Source organism: Centruroides vittatus, unplaced genomic scaffold, assembly GCF_030686945.1.
Source record: "Centruroides vittatus isolate TY-2023 unplaced genomic scaffold, ASM3068694v2 scaffold_3293, whole genome shotgun sequence".
Classification (NCBI taxonomy): domain Eukaryota; kingdom Metazoa; phylum Arthropoda; class Arachnida; order Scorpiones; family Buthidae; genus Centruroides; species Centruroides vittatus.
Genome location: NW_027122702.1, coordinates 914715 through 934784, shown reverse-complemented (window position 1 = coordinate 934784; position 20070 = coordinate 914715). Strand labels below are relative to the sequence as shown.

The window sequence follows — 20070 nt, the reverse complement described above, 5'->3', positions numbered from 1 at the left end:
TATAGCTTACTCTTTGTACGTTCATATAAAAATAGAAATCATAATTTAAATATATTTATGATTATTACTTTGAATATAGAATAAGTACAAAATCAACATTAATTGATTTATGTTAAATTAATATAAAATTTGAAATCCTAATACGGCTATAATGATTGTAGCTTTAAAAAATTATATTAAATTATAATGTGAGTCAGTTATCCCAAATATTGTCCATCTCTAGAGGAATAAAATGTAAGTTTCGTACAGCGGCCAACTGAGAACCGTGCAACACGAATCCAATACCATCTTTTTGGTGGATTCGATTTTGCTTCAGGGTCTGACAGGGAAAAGCATCTCCTCTAGTTATCACAGCATGAAGACGCAAAGCATAAAGTTTTCCAGGTGACATCAGTAAAGGCGAAGAGAGGCTGGTCTGTGACAGGTGCCATTGTTCTACCAAAGCGTTATTTCTCCGATCATAATTATCTACCCATTGGCATTCTTGTTTGACTAATTCTGCTCCGTTTAGTTCTTCTGTGACTGATAGAAAGAAGCAACTACTTAGTGAATTTCTTTCCAAGAGATCAAAGGTAAATCCAGTTAGATAGACAGCACGAGTAGCACTTATCAAGGCGCATAACAGAGTATTCTCCGACATTTCACAAATTTTTTCCCAACATCGAGGCTCTACTAGACATAATCTAGAAGAATAATTGAAAGCATCGGTGGAATAAAGAGTTCTTTCTTTGCAAACTTCTTGCGGTTCTTCATGTTTCTTATCATGTTTTTTAGACGTAACTTGGACACGAGGTTTGTATCGCAAACGAAGACATAGTGGAAAAGATGCGATATCTTTAATATGCTGAACTCGGATATGATTTAGAAGATCGCCCAGTACTTCACCGATCTGTTCTTCATCGATTACTTTTCCTAGTCGGCAACATTCTTTCTTACCCCATTTCCAGAGAGCTCTGAAGACTGCTTCTTCATTTACAACATTTAAATCATCCGAGCTGAGAATGAGAGCTAAAACATCACGATTTAACTTGAGAAAAGAGCTGGAATTCAGAATCAAAAATGTAAATTTCTTAATTAATTCTAGACATTTTTCTTCAATAGATCTTAAACGAAAATTTCGGGCGGATGTAATGACATCACAGGCATTTTGAATATTTATAAGGCCTGAAAGAGAACATTCGCAAATAGATATTAATTGATAAAGATGATATTTCTGTGCTGCGTATAGTAATTCCAGTGTGTCTTCTAATTCGTTTAATGAGAGATTCCCAGTATAGATATAACTATAAAATATAATAAATCAGTATAAATATTTAAATCAAATAACTTATTATTATTGTACTTTACAGGTTTTGTACATACCACAACAGAGTTAGAACAGTTGATGGTTTGATATCCTCTATAACCAGTTCTTTGTATCCATTTTCGTTCAAAGCTGTAGCTTCTACCATTCTACACAGAGTATCTCCAGCTTGAGAAAGGATAAGACTATGAGCAGGAATTCTCCAGACGTCTCCTTTCACTGTGACTAAAATACGAACATCACTTTTGTATTCACTCAAATAGAGAGATTTATGATTCTCCATATTTATGAGATCAAAATTCTTTCTGCTGTTACTGAATAGCAGTTATTGGTGTTGTTTGAATCTGTTGGCGAATTCTCCATATTTATAGTATGAATTTCATTCTTTTTTTGAACGGTTTGTCACAGAGATATGTTATCGAATTGTTAGATCACTGATAAGATTTTATTTCACAATGTTAAATATATTAATATTTTGGCGCAGTGAAATGACGGTATTATTTTTGTTTATTAATAAATCTTTTACAAATTTTTAATTATAGGCATAACAAAATTAATATTCTATTTATGTCATAAATATTTACTTGATAATTTGTCAATTCTAAAATTAAATACAGTAATGAAAGTTAATATAATTTTAACTTTTTTCTCAACATAAGCCTAACTTTCGGTGATAAGTTTGATTTCAATTCGAACATTTTACATATACGAATATAAGCGCTTGTATATTGGTAATTAGTGTCATAAAATGAAATTTGCTGTTCAGGAAAAGTTATTAATTAAAGACAAAATATCAGAATTAGATCTATTCTTTCAGTAAAAAGAAATTAAATGCATTTATTTTTTTTATTGGCAGAAAAGTTATGGATCTACACGTAGTTTCTTGATTTGACGAGCATTTGAGAAAACAATTTCAATATTTCTTAATAAATCTGATTTTACATAATAAATATATTTGCAAGAATAGCTTTTTTCATAAATGGTAAATAGTAAAAATATCTTAGAAGTTGGAAGTCGAGATTCCGGAAAAAGAAATGTTACAAATTTGTTTAAAAAATCCTTAACTTTTGATAATGTAAAAATAATTACATTTAATTATTCTCAATTCAGTGTTTTACTTTTAATTCTTTAGTACATCAGTAAATATTTTTGTTCTTATTAACCGCGTAGTTATAACAAACCACACAATTGTAATTAAACCTTTCAAAATTTTATTTTCAATTCGTTTTTTCATCTTGTTTTGTTTCTTGGTTCCAAAATCTTCCCGTCAATAGATGTTAGTCATGATTTCAATCTCAAGAATTAAGTGGCCCGAGCTTCTCTTGACCTCTGAGAGGCCCTATGTAGAGACGCATGTTAACACTCAAATAATAAAGTATCAGAATTGAAATATTTTAAACAAAACTGTCTAACATTTTAAAATCTTTTGCTATTTTATAAAGAATTTTTAAATTAATTCGTTTAAATTACAGCATATGATAATTAGAAAACTGTTTACTCTATCAATAATAATAGTAACGAATGATACAGATTAATCAGAAAATTATATTATATATAGATAAGTAGAATTGACTAAATACCACTTATTTAACAGTATATTTATTATAGAATATATTCATAAAGATAAAAGTAAACAATAAACCAAATAAATATTGCAGATTTAATTGTAATTAAACAGTAGGATGGATCTTTGACCAATTACAGTAAGACCCCACTTAACGCGGGGGATGCGTTCCTAGACGACAAAGCACTAAGCGAAACAGCGTTAAACGAGACCATTTTAACATAAAGGGTACGTTCGTTAAGTCGAACGAGTTAAACGCGTTAGTAACGAATCGTTCGAAAAGTAGTAGTCTCGCTCAGTGCGCATGCTCCGCGGTGATGACGTATCGAACGAAACTCTAAGGGTGCATATACTTTTCGTTTTGTATGGATCGATCTGTAAAATCGGATCAGTCCTTGTCACGTGATACAGATAGATTCTGTCATGGCGGAAAGTATACGAGTAGAATCGAAGATGGCGCAAACGTTTGTTAGTTAATAATAGTCTCTGCTTGTTAGTTAACATATACTGAATTTTAAAAATATTATACGTATAATATCTTTGAAATTCTGTATATGTTAACTAACAAGGATCAATTAATTAAATTAAAATAATTCATTTTATCTCTCGATATTAAAACTGTAGTTAGAACTAAACGACATACGCTGTTATGAATTATCGTTTATTTGACAAAATTGTTTGTGCTCATTCATACGAATTTTTAAATCGTATTACTCTGTGAATAAAATTGTTTTCCACAAAATAAAATTTAAAAAAAAATTCACAAAATTAAAAAATAAAACTGCAGAAAAGATGAAAGTGCACGTCATAGATTCTTGTTGTACAATGTAGCAAAATTGTCTCTAAATACTTATTTTTTCATCTCAGTTTATCGGATATTTTAATAATGATGTTTTTACTTGCCATTTATAAGTTTTAAATAAGTTTCTTTGTCAACAATCAAACGTGTTTCTTCGTTATTTACTGCTTAACTTCAACCATGGAAGCCGCCATCTTTAATCTCTTTTATCCGATCCAAACGATCCTACCCTCCGCTCGGATTAGTTTGATCGCGATCCACTTGATCCTAGATGGCGTTTGTATACGTAAATAGAGATTGATCGGATCGCAGTAGTTCCTTTGTATACACGATTTGAACGATCGAAGTGATCTTGGATCAGTTTGATTCCAAAAGTATATGCGCCCTTAATTTACTTCGTTAAGAAAATGGCGCCCGACGATATCGATGTTTCTAGGTCTACTCGAGTGTTTAAATTGTGAATTAAAAGGTGAAATTATTGAAATAACTGTCCGTCCGAAGCAACCTAAGAAAAATATTTCGGATAAGGCTGCACTAGCAACATTCATATCTTCGATTTTAGAAACAGCCATTTAGTTATAACGTATCGTTCGAAAAGTCTAACGAAACCAGAATAACGATGACGTCATTCTCGTTTAACTCGTTTGACTTAACGAACGTACCCAATGTAAATAGGGATAGGGGAACACGTGACCAAAAAATAAACAAATTTTATTATAATTTTTAAGTTATTTTTATATAAACTTTTGCAAAATAATATATGTTAAATAGCAAAAACATATTTGCACAGAAATGTAAAGTTAATTTTTCATGACGAAGCTCCTGGCTTTTCTGAAATTCTTGTTTTTTGCGATGAAGTCGTGTAGTTTCATTGGTCGCTTTCTTTTTCTTTCCTTAAGCAAATGTCGATAGCAGAAGATCGCATTGAAAACACCTCGTTTTGCTTTGGCATCCTATCAAAATCTGGATCATTCGGTACAATTTGATCAACGATTTCGGTTATCGTTACCAAACTTTTACGAAAGAAATCTGTAGAGAAATTTTTTGGGTTCTTCGTCTTCAGAATCTCTATTTTCCAGTTTTACACGAATTCCTCGTTCTGCCAGTTCTTGAAGGAGCCATGCAGTAATAGACTATGTATTTAATATTTTATTAATTATTAAAGCAATATTAAATTTCAGGTATCCGAATAATTATTGTGCCGAAGTTTAGTCGTTCTAAAGCGTTATATTTTATAATTACAGATCAAAAGTAGGCTTATAGATAAATATTTTGTTTTGTTCAAAAAATTCCGAATTCGAATCAGCCTAGCAATTTAATATTTATTAAGTTTAGGACTTTCAATTTTGATCGCATTTCCGCTGATAGTCCTAGCACTTGTTGTCACTATATTGATATTACTTGCCGGAAGTTTCGTAGTCGATTAAATATATTTATATTAGATGGAAAATGCTTTTCGCACTCGTTGGTAAAGTGGATTCTCCGTTATATTCAAGAACATCAATTCACTGGAAGAGAATGAGAGGGGATGAAAACGTGATCTGGTTATCGGACAAAAACGCCTTACATAATTGCGAGATAATGGAAGAACGTCATGTGTTCGCTAAACGTTAGTATATTAAAAACGTTGACGTAGTTGATAGTTACGTCGAATATACCTATATATACGCCAGTGACTGATTTTGACATCGTTAACTGTTTAGGCGATGAAAAATGAACATCTCGTTTTCTGGTTGTGGTTTTCGATGTTTCTATCACATTGGAGTTGCATCATGTTTCAAACGTTATGCACCTCATATTCTTGTTGATAAAATAACTGGTGCATCAGCTGGTGCTTTGGTTGCATGTGCTCTCATATGTAGTGTTCCATTGGGTGAGATTAAAAGTGTCGTCTTAGAAATTGTAGATGAGGCAAGAGCTAGTATTCTTGGTCCGTTACATCCACGATTTGATCTCAATAAAATGTTGTATGAAGGCTTAAATAGATTGTTACCAGAAGATGCTCATCTCAGATGTACTGGTCGTCTTCATGTTTCACTTACTCGCTGGAACGACAGAAAGAATTTATTGTTATCAGAATTTGACAGAAGAGACGAGCTTATTCAAGCGTTGCTCTGTACTTGTTTCATTCCTATCTATACTGGTTTTATACCCCCAACAATACGTGGAGTGTCTTACATAGATGGATGTTTCAGTAACAATCAACCTATTTTAGATGAAAATACAATAACTGTTTGTCCATTTGCTGGAGAGGGTGATATTTGCCCTGAAGACACATCTAGTGTACTTCAGTTACACATTTCCAATACCAGTATTGCTATTTCAGCTGGTAATTTGTATAATATTGCAAGTTCTTTATTTCCTTCACATCCTGAGAAATTGAGTCAGATATTTAACGAAGGATTTGATGATGCTTTAAAATTTCTTCAGAGAAATAGCATAATATCATGCACAAGGTGTCTAGCAGTTCAGTCTATGCCAGGCATGGGCAAATGCGGCTCTTTTTGAGTTACATGCGGCTCTTGCTAAAAGTGTTAATTTCTTATTTTTTTTTTTTAATTATTATTTTTACAATTTTATTTTTATAATTTTGTGAAAATATGTTTATTAAAAAAATTCGATATTTATTTTATATTATATTTATGTTATATAATAAAATCGCGCGCCTTACCATACTATCTGCAACGACAGTACAAAACTGTGGCTCCCATACATTTTATAAAACCTACATTTCGGCTCCCACTGAACTCTTGCTTGCCCACCCCTGGTCTATGCTATGTATTGCAGCGCTTTCTCTGGCAATTCTTGTATGTTTATGTTGGTAGCGCGCCTGCGCACCACATCCAGTTCTGTACCGCTCTTTGTTCAATAAAGACGTGCTTGTTACTTGTTCATAAGAATCCGTCTCCATCCTTCTTAATCTAATTCCGACGACCATATATACTAGTCTAGTTTTTTGTATAACAAAAAGTAAAGTACAGTTGAGACTAAAGAAACTGAAATTAGAAATGAACATCCTCATGATGATTGTATTGACTGCAGGTATAGACGTCAAATGGCACTATTAGATAGTTTACCTGAAGTTGTAGTTAAAGCAATTCAAGAAACTTCTGATAAAGCAAACAAAGGCATTATCAATTATCTCTTTAGTCATCACCCAATTAAAATATTACCATTCCTTGTTCTTCCTTGTGTTCTCCCATTTGAACTTACTTTTTCTGTTGCTGGAAAGTATGGAAATTATTACCATTTATACAAGCTGAAATGAAAAATAGTCTTCATGGATTTCTATCATTAGCAAAAGGATTGTTGAACAAATTTGATAGCAAAAAGCATCAATACAGTGCAAAGTTCTCCTGTCAATTGGCTATTACTGAATTTGATTATGCCAACAAAGATGTCTTCCATTTTACCAGAATTTGATAATCTGATCGAGTCTACCGGAAATAAGGAATTATCTTGAACCGAAAGAAACAAATCTGCCAGGCAGAGACGAATATCTTATGCTGGATTTAGAAATACTCCTTGCCAGCAACCGATACGAAGAACGTCCGTGGTTGAGATTATGCCCGAAAGGATGATGAAAAACATGAAATTTGGATTTACTGTCAACTGGGCTGAACCTAATGTCATCACTGAAAAGAAGAAGAAAACGGTCATTGATGCTTTCAAGAATTTACAAAATAACAGCACAGAATCCAATCCATTTGAAATAGCAAGTAAAGTACTGGATTGGGAAAAGGATTATATCGAGTATATAGAACCCGAAAATGCAGATTCTTTTGAACAAGCACTAGAAGTGACAAATAACAACGAGGCAGTAATGGCCTTTTTCTATAAAGATGACAAGAATGTTAAAGTTACGGAAATATTTAATATATCTGAGGATAATAATACCATTAGTATGATATGACAGATAATGAAAAATAATTAAATAGTAATCTGCAGTGGGACTCAGACGTGTTCCTCTTCTCATTCAGAATTAGAAGTAATGGACTACTCTCAGTCAGTTTCATTAGAAGACAATATTATAGATTCTTCTACCCATAAGCCTTTACCCTTCAATTTGGAAACTGTGGACTCTTATAGTCGGGAAGTTCACGCAGAACAGTTATGCCGTACTCGTAAGTCTGTACTTAGAAAATCTTCCTTTATCTATGCTGACAAGTAAAATTAGATGATTACATTGCAATGTATATACAGTATATATGATTTGGAGTCTCGCTACCATATACATATCAAGTGCAATTTTTAAAAGACAAAAATATTTTACAAGTTTTTAATGTAATTATATAATTTAATTTCATATTTTAATATAAAATCCTATGTACATGTGCATGAAATCTGTGCAGCTAAACTTTTAACAGTAAGATTTTATGCAATAAATGTTATGTTTAATATTTATTAAATTTATTTTTATAACAGTTTATCATATTATAATCACAAAAGGTGTCATATTATAATTCAGAGAACGATTCATCGTATTAACTAATTAGATAAAAGAATTTTCAGTTTTATTTTCATGTAAATTAGGCTACGCGTGACGAAACTTTCGTTGTTTCGATAAACAATGACTGGAATTTTATCTTTGTTGTAATTATAAAGATATTTTTAAATATTACAATTGTTTATTTTTAAAATATAACGTCATTTTATATAAAATTTCTAGTTAAAAATTACACGAAAAGTGTCAATAGCTCTGTTCGTTTCGTCCAGTAAGTGTACATTTTTGGGCTGCAATTTGAAAAACCTGTACACCTATAAATTCCTATTGTCGTCCATCTGTCTGTCTTTTCTTAATCTCAAGAATGAAGTTAGATAGGTGAAATCCGAGAGCAGATATGGAAATCTTAGAGGCAGGAGGCCCCGAATAACTATATACAAACTTCGATACAAACCAGAAGTTACATTCAATTCAAAGCTTTGCCCCTGAAAGCAGTTAATACATGACTGGCACGGCTCTATTGTTAAAGGAAAAGTATGATATACAGGGGCAAGACACTACAGTACTAATTTGAAATGGAAAGCATACATTTTAAATAAAATAAATTAAAAATATGATTAAAAATTGCAGCCCAGCATTGTGACAATGTCGCAATAAATAATTGCTCATTAAATTTATTCTATTGTCAGAGAGAAAAACTGAATTACTTTTAGAAAACTACAAATGCACAATAAAACGGCAATAAAGCAATAAAATCCATCTGTTTCAAGTAATAAGTCAATAAGTCAATGTCAAAAGCAATTAATAAATACTACCGAACAATATTTATTTTAAAAACAAAGGATAATTTTGTTTACATCTAATCCTCTTCCCAAATAAATTGTAAATAAATGTTAGTATGAATGTCATATGTACAGTACAGTACAGTGGAGGACCGTACAGTACAGTACATGCTATTTGCCAATGCCTTAATTTAAACTCGGAACTTATTTATCATCTATCGTTATGACTACATTTCATATAAATTATTGTTATTACAAAATAAATTTTAATTAACATCTGTCGTTTACACAAGAAAAATAGGACATGTCGGTTGTGTATCAAATTATTAATTTTGTTTTGTTTTTAAACAATTTAAAATAGGTTATTGTACAGTTACTTGCTTAAGTAATACATGACTTTAATGATATACAAAATTTGTAGTCCTTCGTAGACAGTAATTTTGTTGCAATTCTTGAAAAATGAGTTAAAATCTTTTTGCTGTCGTTTCTAAACTCGTTATTGACAAGTCAACAGCGAATGACAAAGAAGCAGTTTGATATTGAAATGATATTTCAAACGTACACAATAAAAATTAAAGAAAATAATTATGAAATATCAAAAAAGATCAAAATTATTGATTAAGATTTCATGCAATTGAATAAAAATATAATACTATTTTTAATTGCAGGATAAAAGTAATGGCAATTATCTCCATCCTTGATTTTATATACTCAATGATAAAAGTAATGACCTTATTTAGCATTATATTATTTCTATTTTTAACATAATAATAGCGATTTCAAAATTCAACGTTTAGAAAACATCAATTAATTTAGTAATTAAATACAGAAAATAATCCGAAACTAAATGATAAAACATAAATTGAAAAAAATTTAGCAAATTGATTTTTTCGGAACCTGATGTTTTTATCATTTCGCCCATCTGGCCATCTCTGTATTGTTTTGACATGACATGACAAAAACACTTGCACTATTTTTAGAAATTTTGAATAACAAGTAATATTTTGTGATACTACTTCTGATTGCAATACAGAATTATCCAGAAAAATTTAGCATAGTTTCAAGTTCTCCTCAGGCGTTAATTCGAGGTATTTAAGGTATATAACAGAAAAAAAGTGATGCTGATTAAATATAATTATCAGCCTTAGTTGTTTTGTTTAACCGATTTTTGTGATACAACAATAAATATATGCATAAAATATTATTTTGAATACGAAAACTATTAAATAAGCTTTCAACCATTTTGTTAAGATGATATATATTTTTACACATAATCCAGTTGTAAAAGAAAAACATGTTAATTGAGTCAAAATATAATTATAAATATTTTAAGTATACTTTTAAAAATGAAATTGATAGTTAATTATTGATTGTTTAAATGGATTTATATTAATATTTTTACTCTAATTTCAGTTTTATCGTTGATTAGCCAGAAAGTATGCATTTAATAAAACTTAAAGTGCGAAAATTACAACATTTAAATTTGTTTATAGCAGTATTTTTTAAATTTAATTTCGGTTATTAAATTTATTCATAATCAATTTTTGCTGATTTGATTTGTATTGATTAGTAAAATTGATCAGCGAGAATCATTTGTCAAATGATGAAACTGTATTGTGCCAGGTTAAAAATTTAAAAAATATAATAATAATTTAAAGAAATGCAGTTTTTACTAAAAAAATAAATAAATAAAGCAAAATGTTAATATTTTTAAGGGTTATTTCAATGTTGACAGTGATTATTGATGTTTTATGTCATAGAGGGCAGACATTTTTTTTAAATGTCAAAATGGAAGACACATTGCTTTATGTTAACCTTAACATAAAGCAAATATCTTCCATATTGTGACCAGAAATTTAACTAATATATCACCTTAAAGTATAAATAATATATAATATTTAACAAATTATGTGTAAATAAAAATTATGGTAAACGAGAGTTACGTTCTTTGAGTTCTCAATACTATCAAAAAAAAAAAAAAAAATTATGTTATTAAATTTGCATAAATCTTGTATTTATTGCGTTAAACATATTCTTGAGAAACATGAATTTTATATCTTTTTATTGTTAAGAAGTAACGTAAAAATGGAGTTAACTTCTCTGATACTTTCAATTTTAGTTACATAAGCAAACAGTTAAACGTTTAATTTAAAGCGTAGAATAATTTTTAAAAAAGAAAAAAAAATTGCCGAAACCCGGGATTGAACCAGGGACCTTTAGATCTTCAGTCTAACGCTCTCCCAACTGAGCTATTTCGGCTTACTTTTCGTTCTTTTCATATTTTACTTAAATAATATTGGTGTTAGATAGTAATGGTTACTCCTCTTCCAAAAGCGCTAAATGAAAAATAATGAAATCTATTCGTCTTCTTGGATTCGAGTCTATAAAAGTCGCACAGTAGAATGAAAATGACGTGTACCACAATGGTTTCCAATGAACCAAAAATAAGTTTTAGTGGGCTGAAATTTGAAAACGAATCCAGCGACGAGTTGCTTAACTTTCTCGGCAATATTTGGTGGCGCCATCTGTTGATATTTTACTTAAAAATTTTTTTATATTTTTTTGTCATTCGTTCCTACTGATCTTTAGAACTAAGCAGACAAACACGAACAGTAACAAAAAACTTTATTAAAAAGGTGAGAACTGTCACCGACATCCTCGGCCAACATCCAGGCAAAAACCCGCGAACTTTTCGCGCTTCCTTTTCTACATGTTGCCAGCCAACTTCTCGTTGGCAATGTTGCCAGGCAGTGTCCGGGATCTCTGGCGCTGGCGGCCACACTTTTAACTATTATAAAATGGCTAAAAGCTTAATTTTGAGGGTAGGGATGGGTTTTGTAAAAAGTTATAAAATGCTAATACGAGTAAAATCGTCATTAAGTTCGACCCGACTGGAGATACACACGACCCCCTTTATCACCCCCACCCCTCGACCGTTAACCACCCAAATTTAATATCATCAACCCCCCTAATAAGCAAACCTCCCTACATAAGTTCAGAAATTTCCGACAAAAAGCACAGGAGTTATTAAGCTTTAAAGAAAGAGATGAACAAAATCATATCCCCATACACACACTAATCCATACATACAGAAAAAACCCCTGAATTTTTTTGCATTTCTCGACGTTTCAAGATCCCGAGTCCAAAAATGTAAAAATTTGGGAGGGGGGTCATTCTTTGATCGATTGTCATACTTTTCCTCTGTTATACATAACCGGAAAAGTAAAAATTGTAGACCTATAAATTTGCACTGTCTGTGCGTCCTTCCTTAATCTCGAGAACGTTATCGGATAGATGAAAGTCAAAACCAGATATGGAAAGCTTAGGGACAGAAGACCTTGATTCACTACATAAGAACGGTCTAGACCGGACATTTGCGTGATTTCAATTATAAATTTTCCCCAGAATGGAGTTACATGGATGACTGGCATGGCTGTTGTTATCAGGAAAAGTATGATGTACAGGGACAAGATTACTAATTGGAGATCGAAAGCATATATTTCAAATTAAATAAATTAAAATTATGGTTAAAAATTGCAGCCTGATATTGTGATGATGTCTCTATAATTTTTGCTTGTTGTTTATTATTCATATACCAATTTATTTGATCGATTTTGGCCATTTTGAATAATGGAATATTGTCAGAGAATGAGTACATTCACAGAAACCAGCCAGCCAACCTGTATTCCATATCTGACCTCCTCCTCTGGCTATTGACATCATGATCCATGAATAAACCCAAATACTTAAATCCTTCCATACCTCAGACAATTTCTGACCTTAATATACCTTGTACTTTGACATCCAAACATTATGAAACAAATCTTTATATTTTTATTTAAAATGTCTTTTAAACATGTACAGTACATGGAAAATCAGTGCCATAACTAGCCATTCCTGTGCCGTGTGCAAGAATTTGCATTTAGGCCTCTTAATTAATTAGGTTTGGGAAAATAAAACAAATGCATGCATTTTGGGCCCCTTCCAAGTGGACCCTATGTGGGTGCACCTGTTGCACCTGCCTAGTTACGGCACTGTGAAAAATGAACTAGACTTTAGAATACCAAAGATTTTCAAATACGTCAGAACAAAATTTATTGTAGAAATTTAAAACATGCTAATACATATTTAGAAATACATGTATATAGTAATATAATGGTAATACATGAATAAATATGAAACAAAAGAATTAACATATTCCTCACAGATACATTTATAAATTCACTAATTCATGAAATACATTTCATTTTATTCATAGAAAGATAAGAAAATAACTTATTTGATCTTGGGAGAAGTAAAAAATCGATGTCGTCTGGCAGTATGTTTGGCACTGTTGTTATTCCTAAATAAATAATTATATTAAAAAGTTTTTAAATTATTGTTTTATAAATGAATATTCATTTTTCATAAAAAGTTTGTTTTAAATAAAAATAAAATATAAAAATTATTAAATTTACATAATCATAAAGCAATTAAAAGTTTATATTTTAAAATAAATATAGAATACAAATTGTTGAAACAATACAAAAAATAGAAATAAAAAATATATGAATAGTTTTAAAAAAAAAACTTTTTTTATTCACTTAAATGCACTAAAAAGCAAAAACTAGACTTTCTTCAGCTTTCACAATATTCTTGGTAATAGGTGACCAAAAATAAAAGCATGGAGCATTCATATTTAGAAATATTCTTAGTTACATAAATTTTTATGGACTTCCCATGAGTGTCCATGCTTTTATTATGGCAAATACCAAGAATATGGCAAAAGCTGAAGAAAATTTATTTTTTACCTTTTAGTACATTTATGTAAATAAAAAGTGTTTTTTTAATATGTTTTATCTTCTACCTTTTAGTTTTATATATGTAACACTGAATTATCAAACTTCTTGTTTTAGCATTTAATTGGGAAGTGGATGAAAAATTGAGTTACAAGATTTAATGTAAACAGTACAACTAAAAAGAAGCAATGGTTTGCCACAGTCCCATTAATTGTCTGGCTATAAAGAAGCAATAGGATGGGGAGGCAGTGAAAATTTACAAAATATTGGGTTATGTGATTTGTAAATGTTCCCTTGGAAAAATTTATTCCAAATACTTTATAATACAGGATGTCCAAAAGTCTCCATACAGTGACACAAATCAAGTCCACCAGTGGCCAAATAAATAAAACCATTAAACACTGGTAGTTAGTTTGTGCCTAGGGATTGCAATCCAGCAGTGTTTTTCAATCCAGCTGGATTTTTGCTGGATTGAAATCATTCCAGCTGGATCCAGCGCGGATCCAGCATGGATGTATTTTTGGTGCAATAAAGTGTTATCTGTCTATCTATCTATCCTGCAATTTATGTTTTTTTAATGAAATAAAACATTTTAAAAAAATACTTAAGAAGCTTTTATTATTTAGACTGGTCACTATAAATCAGTAAAACTTCTTACACATTTAGATAGTAAACTTAACTTTGGTTTGGTTTAACACTTGAGATAGAGATAATTAACTTTAAATGTTTAGTTAAAGATTACATTATAATTATAATCTAAGTTAAATAATAGCAAAGGCAATTCTACTGATTAATTTATATTAATATATTATAATAATGTAAGGACGGATAATCAGTGGCTAAGTGGCTATCAGTCTTACCAGTTTTCATATATAGGCTCTACATATTAGTCTGTAGTTATTTATAAGTATATAAAACTATGTACTGGAAGTAGAATAAGTTAAATAAACTACATCTTTATCAATCCAGCAAAATTTAATAAAATAATAACGTTTTCAATCGTTTTTAACGATCTTCCTCGGTTACAAAAAAAAAAATAGAATATTAAATATAGAACATAAAATGTGTTCAGAATAAATATGAAAATTAACGAAAAACGCCCAAACAGACAAAATATAGATAAATAAACAAAATAAATAGCGGAAAAAATATATACAGGGTGTTTTTTTTAAACTGACGGTACTCAGAAACATCTGTAGAGCAATCTAGCAGCCGGACTGTCGCCAAATTTGGGAGAGTGACTAAAGATGACATGGAAAAGAGATTCCGCGAAGAAAAAAGTAGTACCTAAATTCGCCGGTAGAAGAGGATTTGGCGCTGTTGTAGCGAAAAAGCTACCAGCACTTCACTGAAGAAAGGGTCATCAGTCGCTTTTTTCCACTTGCATGGCCGCCTCGCTCCCCGGATCTAACCCCATGTTACTTTTTCCTGTGGGGTTACTTAAAGTCCAAGGTCTATCTTGGTAGTGTCCCAAACTTGATGACTTTGAAGGACAACATTTCTCGAACTGTGATGAACATTCCTGCGGACATGTTACGTTCGGCCATAGAGAACACGGTGTTCAGGATGCAATGAGTTGTCCAGCAGGACGGTGATCACATTGAAGAAGGGAGAAGGTTATTTGCTGATTAATTAAACTTTCGTTATTACACTGAAACCTCTGTCTGATTATTCATTTGTGTGTTTGTTAATTGCAGCTGGATTTTATGCAGATTCTTAGCTGTTTTGCTACAACAGCGCCAAATCCACCCCTACTGGAAAATTTGGGTACTACTTTTTTCTTCGCGGAATCTCTTTCCCATGTCGTCCTTAGTCACTCTTCCAAATTTGGCAACAGTCCGGCTGTTAGATTGCTCTACAGATGTCTCTGAGTACCGTCAGTTTAAAAAAAACACCCTGTATATAAGATCCAATGAAACCAGCATTGTCCGTTAATAACATTAATTAATGTAAAAGGATCTCCACATGGTAGACAATGAGTCCGCATCTCTATGGTTTATACAACCAGTTGTCATGTGCGCCTTGCAGATTTCCAATCTCTCCAGATGTTTGACCGTTTGCCTATTCGTCGTCTTTTTTATAATTGCCGCTTGATCCCATTGGACGTTAACATCCTTCTGTCTTTCGTATGATGCCAGCGCAGTGTTGTCAAGGTTCTTACTGATTGTATATTTGTGCTCTTGAGCCTTTGTTTTAAACTGCGCATCGTTGCACCCACATAAACGAGCTTGGAATTGAAACGTTGGTCGTGTAAAGGCACCAAATATATACCCGTTGTTGAATTCCGATCCTCTTTCTTTTTATCGTTTCTTAAAAGTTTGAAAACAGTGGGATTACGTCGGTATACAATATGAAAATTATTAGACCTGGCAGTACATCTATGTATCTTGTTTAAAAATGGAATGTAATTAAGCACTATTCTTTTTACATTTATTCCAAACACATTTTATGTTCTATAGTTAATGTTGTATTTTTTTGTAACTGAGGAAGATCGTTAAAAGCGATTGAATACGTTATTATTTTATTAAATTTTGTTGAATTGATTAAGGTATAGTTTATTTATAAGTAATTTAATTATTAGTGTTAGTAAAGTAGTGAGAAAGTAATTAGTAGCAGTCTAGTAGTTAGCAAAGCGGCAACGCGACGATGTAGACTTTTGCGCAATTATTTAGAAAGTTAATTGAGTATTTGCGGATCCAGCAGGCCGAAGAATGCACTGGATCCAGCTGGATTGCTGGATGAGGGATCCAGCAATTGCAATCCCTATTTGTGTCTGACCAATGGGCTGGCCACCATGCAGTGTTCTGGGTTTTCTTCATGTGTCTAACTCCTAAACAGAATCCAGATTTCACATAAGAAGTCCTGCTAGAAGTTACCCCATAGGCAGATCATCCATGATTCCATTGTCTTACTCTGTCAATCCACTGACAAATCTTAATGCTGACATTTTAATGTTTTGTGAATAAAGTTACATTTCACCTTTGTACATATGGAAACTTTTGGCACACACTGTATATTTATATATATTGTTGGTTGGTAATCAAAACCTTGTATTTGTACTTCTTTAAAATTTTACAGAAGAGCTAAAAAACATGGTTTTAAGAGAGTAAAATTTGAGTACAAGATTGTGAGTTTTCAACAATGTTAGAGAAAGGGCCTAAAAGATATACACCACATACAAAGTTTTGGCAGTAGGTAGAAATTGACTTTACAACCTCATTAATGCCAATATGTTGTTTTGGCCCATTGGAGATAGGTTTTAATCACCAATCAGCAATATGTTATATTGTATAAATTCATATTTTGAAGAATACTTTATTTCTATAACAACAAACATTTTTATTAAATTTTCTTAATTTGAAAATTAATTACTATAAAAATAATATATTAATAAATTAGTTAAAATTATTAAAATTAATTTTAAAAAGTTATTTAAAGAAAGGTTATACATTATTTAGTTTATTTAATGTACTAGTTTTGATTGTCTTTATATACAATATATTTTTAAGTCTGTTTTAGCTTTTATTTTATGTCACTTGTTATTTCTTTTATTGTATCTTTTACATATTTGTTATTACTGCTTTTATCTATGGTGTTCTTGTTTAGGGGTGGTAATTACTTTTCTTTGAAGCATTACCTTTTGTATATTAAAAAAATTAATGTTTATTATAAATAAATAAACTAACCTTATTCCAAGAGGTGGTTTTCCTAACACTTCTTGGGACTTCTTTGACAGAGAATCCTGATTACATTCAGGCAGAGGGCCAAGTACACTTCCAGCACGGACTTTGAAAAAGTAATAAAAAATCCAGTATAATTATAAAAACAATTACAATTGCATACTTATTAATTTGAAAGCAATATTCTTAAGAAATATAATTCTTAATATTCTTGGTAATAAAATAAGTCTGATGAAATCCATTCGCTGTGTATACAAAGATCAACTAATACTTGTTACTTTTTATCAAAAAATTATGAGGGTAAATAAGAAGTTATTCACAATGTTTTTGAAAACTTAATTAAAACATATTTGTGAAATAACCTTTACATCATTTTTTAATGTACTCCTTAGCCTTTTAACATGTTTGCTCTATCTGTTTACAAGCTTCTGAGTCCTGTCAACAAGAAAAGAAAGTTTCAGGTTTCTTGGAAGTCACTATCTGAAGTAAATCAATGCATCTTTAAGACGATCAAAGAAATGATAGTCCCAGGGAACAAGATCAAGAGTTTAAGATGGATAATTCAGTTGCTCAAGGTTCTCTTGCTGCATGACACACTGTTTTCTCATAGTTCCTCACTAGGATAGTTAAAACTCTTCATAAACTGAAGTTTGAGGTAACAGATTATCCATCTGACAGTGCTGGTCTCACTCCGTGGACTATCATCTTTTTGGCTTTCTTAAAGATGCATTAGTAAGTCATCAATTTGTTTCAGACCATAATGTCAAAGCAGCAGTGCATACTTGGCTTGTGTTTCAGCCTGAAACTTTTTTCCTGATAGGATTCAGAAGTTTGTAGACAGATAAAATAAAAGTATTGAGAAGCTAGAGGACTATGTTATAAAATGATGTAAAGATTTGCTTCTCAAAAATTTTTAATAAAATTTACAAGAACACTGCAGATAATTTCTGATTCATCTTTGTACTGAGGCTGACAAATACATTCTATAATTGATTATAATCTTGAATTACATAAACTGTACATAAATTGAATTACATAAAATGATAGTTTGATCCAAAGGAATTTTTAATGTTTCAATGTCTGTCAGAGTGTCAGAGTGTCTGTTCATATCAGATCCATAATTTGTTATGTAATAAATATGAAAAATATATACACATCCCAAGAACCCAAAGTATTAATAATGAACCAACCATTGGCCAAATTAACTGGGCTTGATTAATTTGGCTGATGATTGGTTGAATATTAAAAATATATCTTTATCCTTAAATGATAATAACAAATGCAAATATTAACATCCTCTTTCTTCTGCTGAGTGCAAAAAAAAAAAATCTGTACAGATGTACAACATGATTAAAATTAGTTTTTTTAACATGAATAGCAAGAATGCATGAACACAGTATCAAACTGCAGCTCCCAACAAAAAAAGGCAAAATAGAGACTTGATGATGTTGACAGTATCAAAGGTCAAAACAGGTCCCAGAGTCCTCATAATTAACAGTTAAATTTGTAATAAACAACATAACCATTTCCAACATCCAGTTCTAGGAAGACAATGTTGCCTTCTGCAAGTGCTTCTTGGACACAACAGTTTCCCATACCATGTGTTTTTTCATACATATCATCATATTATACTTGTATTATTGCTTCTAATTTTTATACCAATATTCTTTTCCTCCACAATAAATTCCAAAAATAGGCATTAATAGTCAGAATTATTTCTATGCATCCAAGGGTCAACCGAATAATTTGTCATCCATAAAAACACAAATCCACATATATTAAACTTATATAAAACATAGCCCATTCAGAGTGTTATATAAAGCAAAATTACTTTTTTTAATTTTATTTTCTAAGAATACAATAATTATTTTTGTTACTAATTGAATTATTTTTGAAAAAAAGAAAAAGCAGTTAACATTTTGATTTAATTTGGAATATACTTTATATTCTAGGACAAATAACAGACAAATAACAGTGATTATTTTACTTGAAATCTCTATAGAGATTAAATAAATAAATAAATAAATAATGGATTTATAACTTTCAATTTGGGTGAACTGATCTAACATGTTTCTTTTAAACATGTCTTACTAAATACATTCAACATCCAGTTTATCTATGAATTATACAAAGCAATATAGTTTTGAGAAGAAAATGTTTAGCAAATACCATTTGTTAAACATTTTCTATTACAATTTCTATGTAGAATAAAAATTAATATCATATTAGTAGAGTGAAGTAATCATTCATTCATGACTGCTAGTGCAGAGAAACAGAGACAGCTTTCTGTTTAATTTAACAAAGATCTAAAAGTAAAAAAAACTGGACAAGATGTAAGATTCTTACTATAAATAAATCTATATTTAATAGCATAGCTTTTTCAGATCAAATGTCTAAATTAATATATTTACCAATATTTCATTTTTTGTTCTATAAAGTATTGTTCTTAAAAAATTTACAATTTTCTAATAAGTAAGATTAAAAAGAACGCTGTAATTTGTAAAACAATACAAAATACCTAGTCTATATTCTGGATTTTCAAGAACCGTTGTGAAAATATTCTCATCAGAATAGTCTACAAAACTGTTCCAATAATCACTTGATATAGTTAACAACTTTTCCATTACCTGTAGGAAAAAGAAACAAATATATTATTTTATAACTTAATACGTTTTGAATCTTCATAAATTATGTTAATACTAAAATTTTATTATTTCTAC

At 30.7% G+C, this 20070-nt stretch overlaps 3 protein-coding genes and 1 non-coding gene across 7 annotated transcripts in view; 1 reads left to right on the top strand and 3 right to left on the bottom strand.

The window, feature by feature from the left end:
* LOC136988363 (BTB/POZ domain-containing protein 1-like) lies at nt 1-1646 on the bottom strand. The gene is made up of 2 exons (XM_067286250.1): nt 1363-1646; nt 1-1283 (listed from the first exon to the last, which is right to left on the bottom strand). The coding sequence occupies exons 1-2, from the start codon at nt 1584-1586 to the stop codon at nt 194-196; spliced, it is 1314 nt and encodes a 437-aa protein (XP_067142351.1). The 5' UTR covers nt 1587-1646; the 3' UTR covers nt 1-193.
* Nucleotides 1647-5356: 3710 nt separating this feature from the next.
* On the top strand, nt 5357-6174 carry LOC136988358 (patatin-like phospholipase domain-containing protein atgl-1). The gene has a single exon (XM_067286245.1). The coding sequence runs from the start codon at nt 5380-5382 to the stop codon at nt 6172-6174; it is 795 nt and encodes a 264-aa protein (XP_067142346.1). The 5' UTR covers nt 5357-5379.
* A 4904-nt stretch (nt 6175-11078) lies between these two features.
* Nucleotides 11079-11151, bottom strand: TRNAF-GAA (transfer RNA phenylalanine (anticodon GAA)). The gene has a single exon. It is a non-coding gene; the product is annotated as a tRNA-Phe (tRNA).
* A 1827-nt stretch (nt 11152-12978) lies between these two features.
* The window catches only part of LOC136988365 (rac GTPase-activating protein 1-like), a 41906-nt gene continuing 34814 nt past the window's right edge, over nt 12979-20070 (bottom strand). For all 4 annotated transcript variants that reach the window (XM_067286256.1, XM_067286254.1, XM_067286253.1 and 1 more), the window contains 3 exons: nt 19869-19977; nt 17357-17456; nt 12979-13234 (listed from right to left, as the gene is read on the bottom strand). In XM_067286256.1, coding sequence (XP_067142357.1) covers nt 13168-13234; nt 17357-17456; nt 19869-19977 — 276 coding nt within the window. In that variant the 3' untranslated portion in view covers nt 12979-13167. The remainder of the gene's footprint in view (nt 13235-17356; nt 17457-19868; nt 19978-20070) is intronic.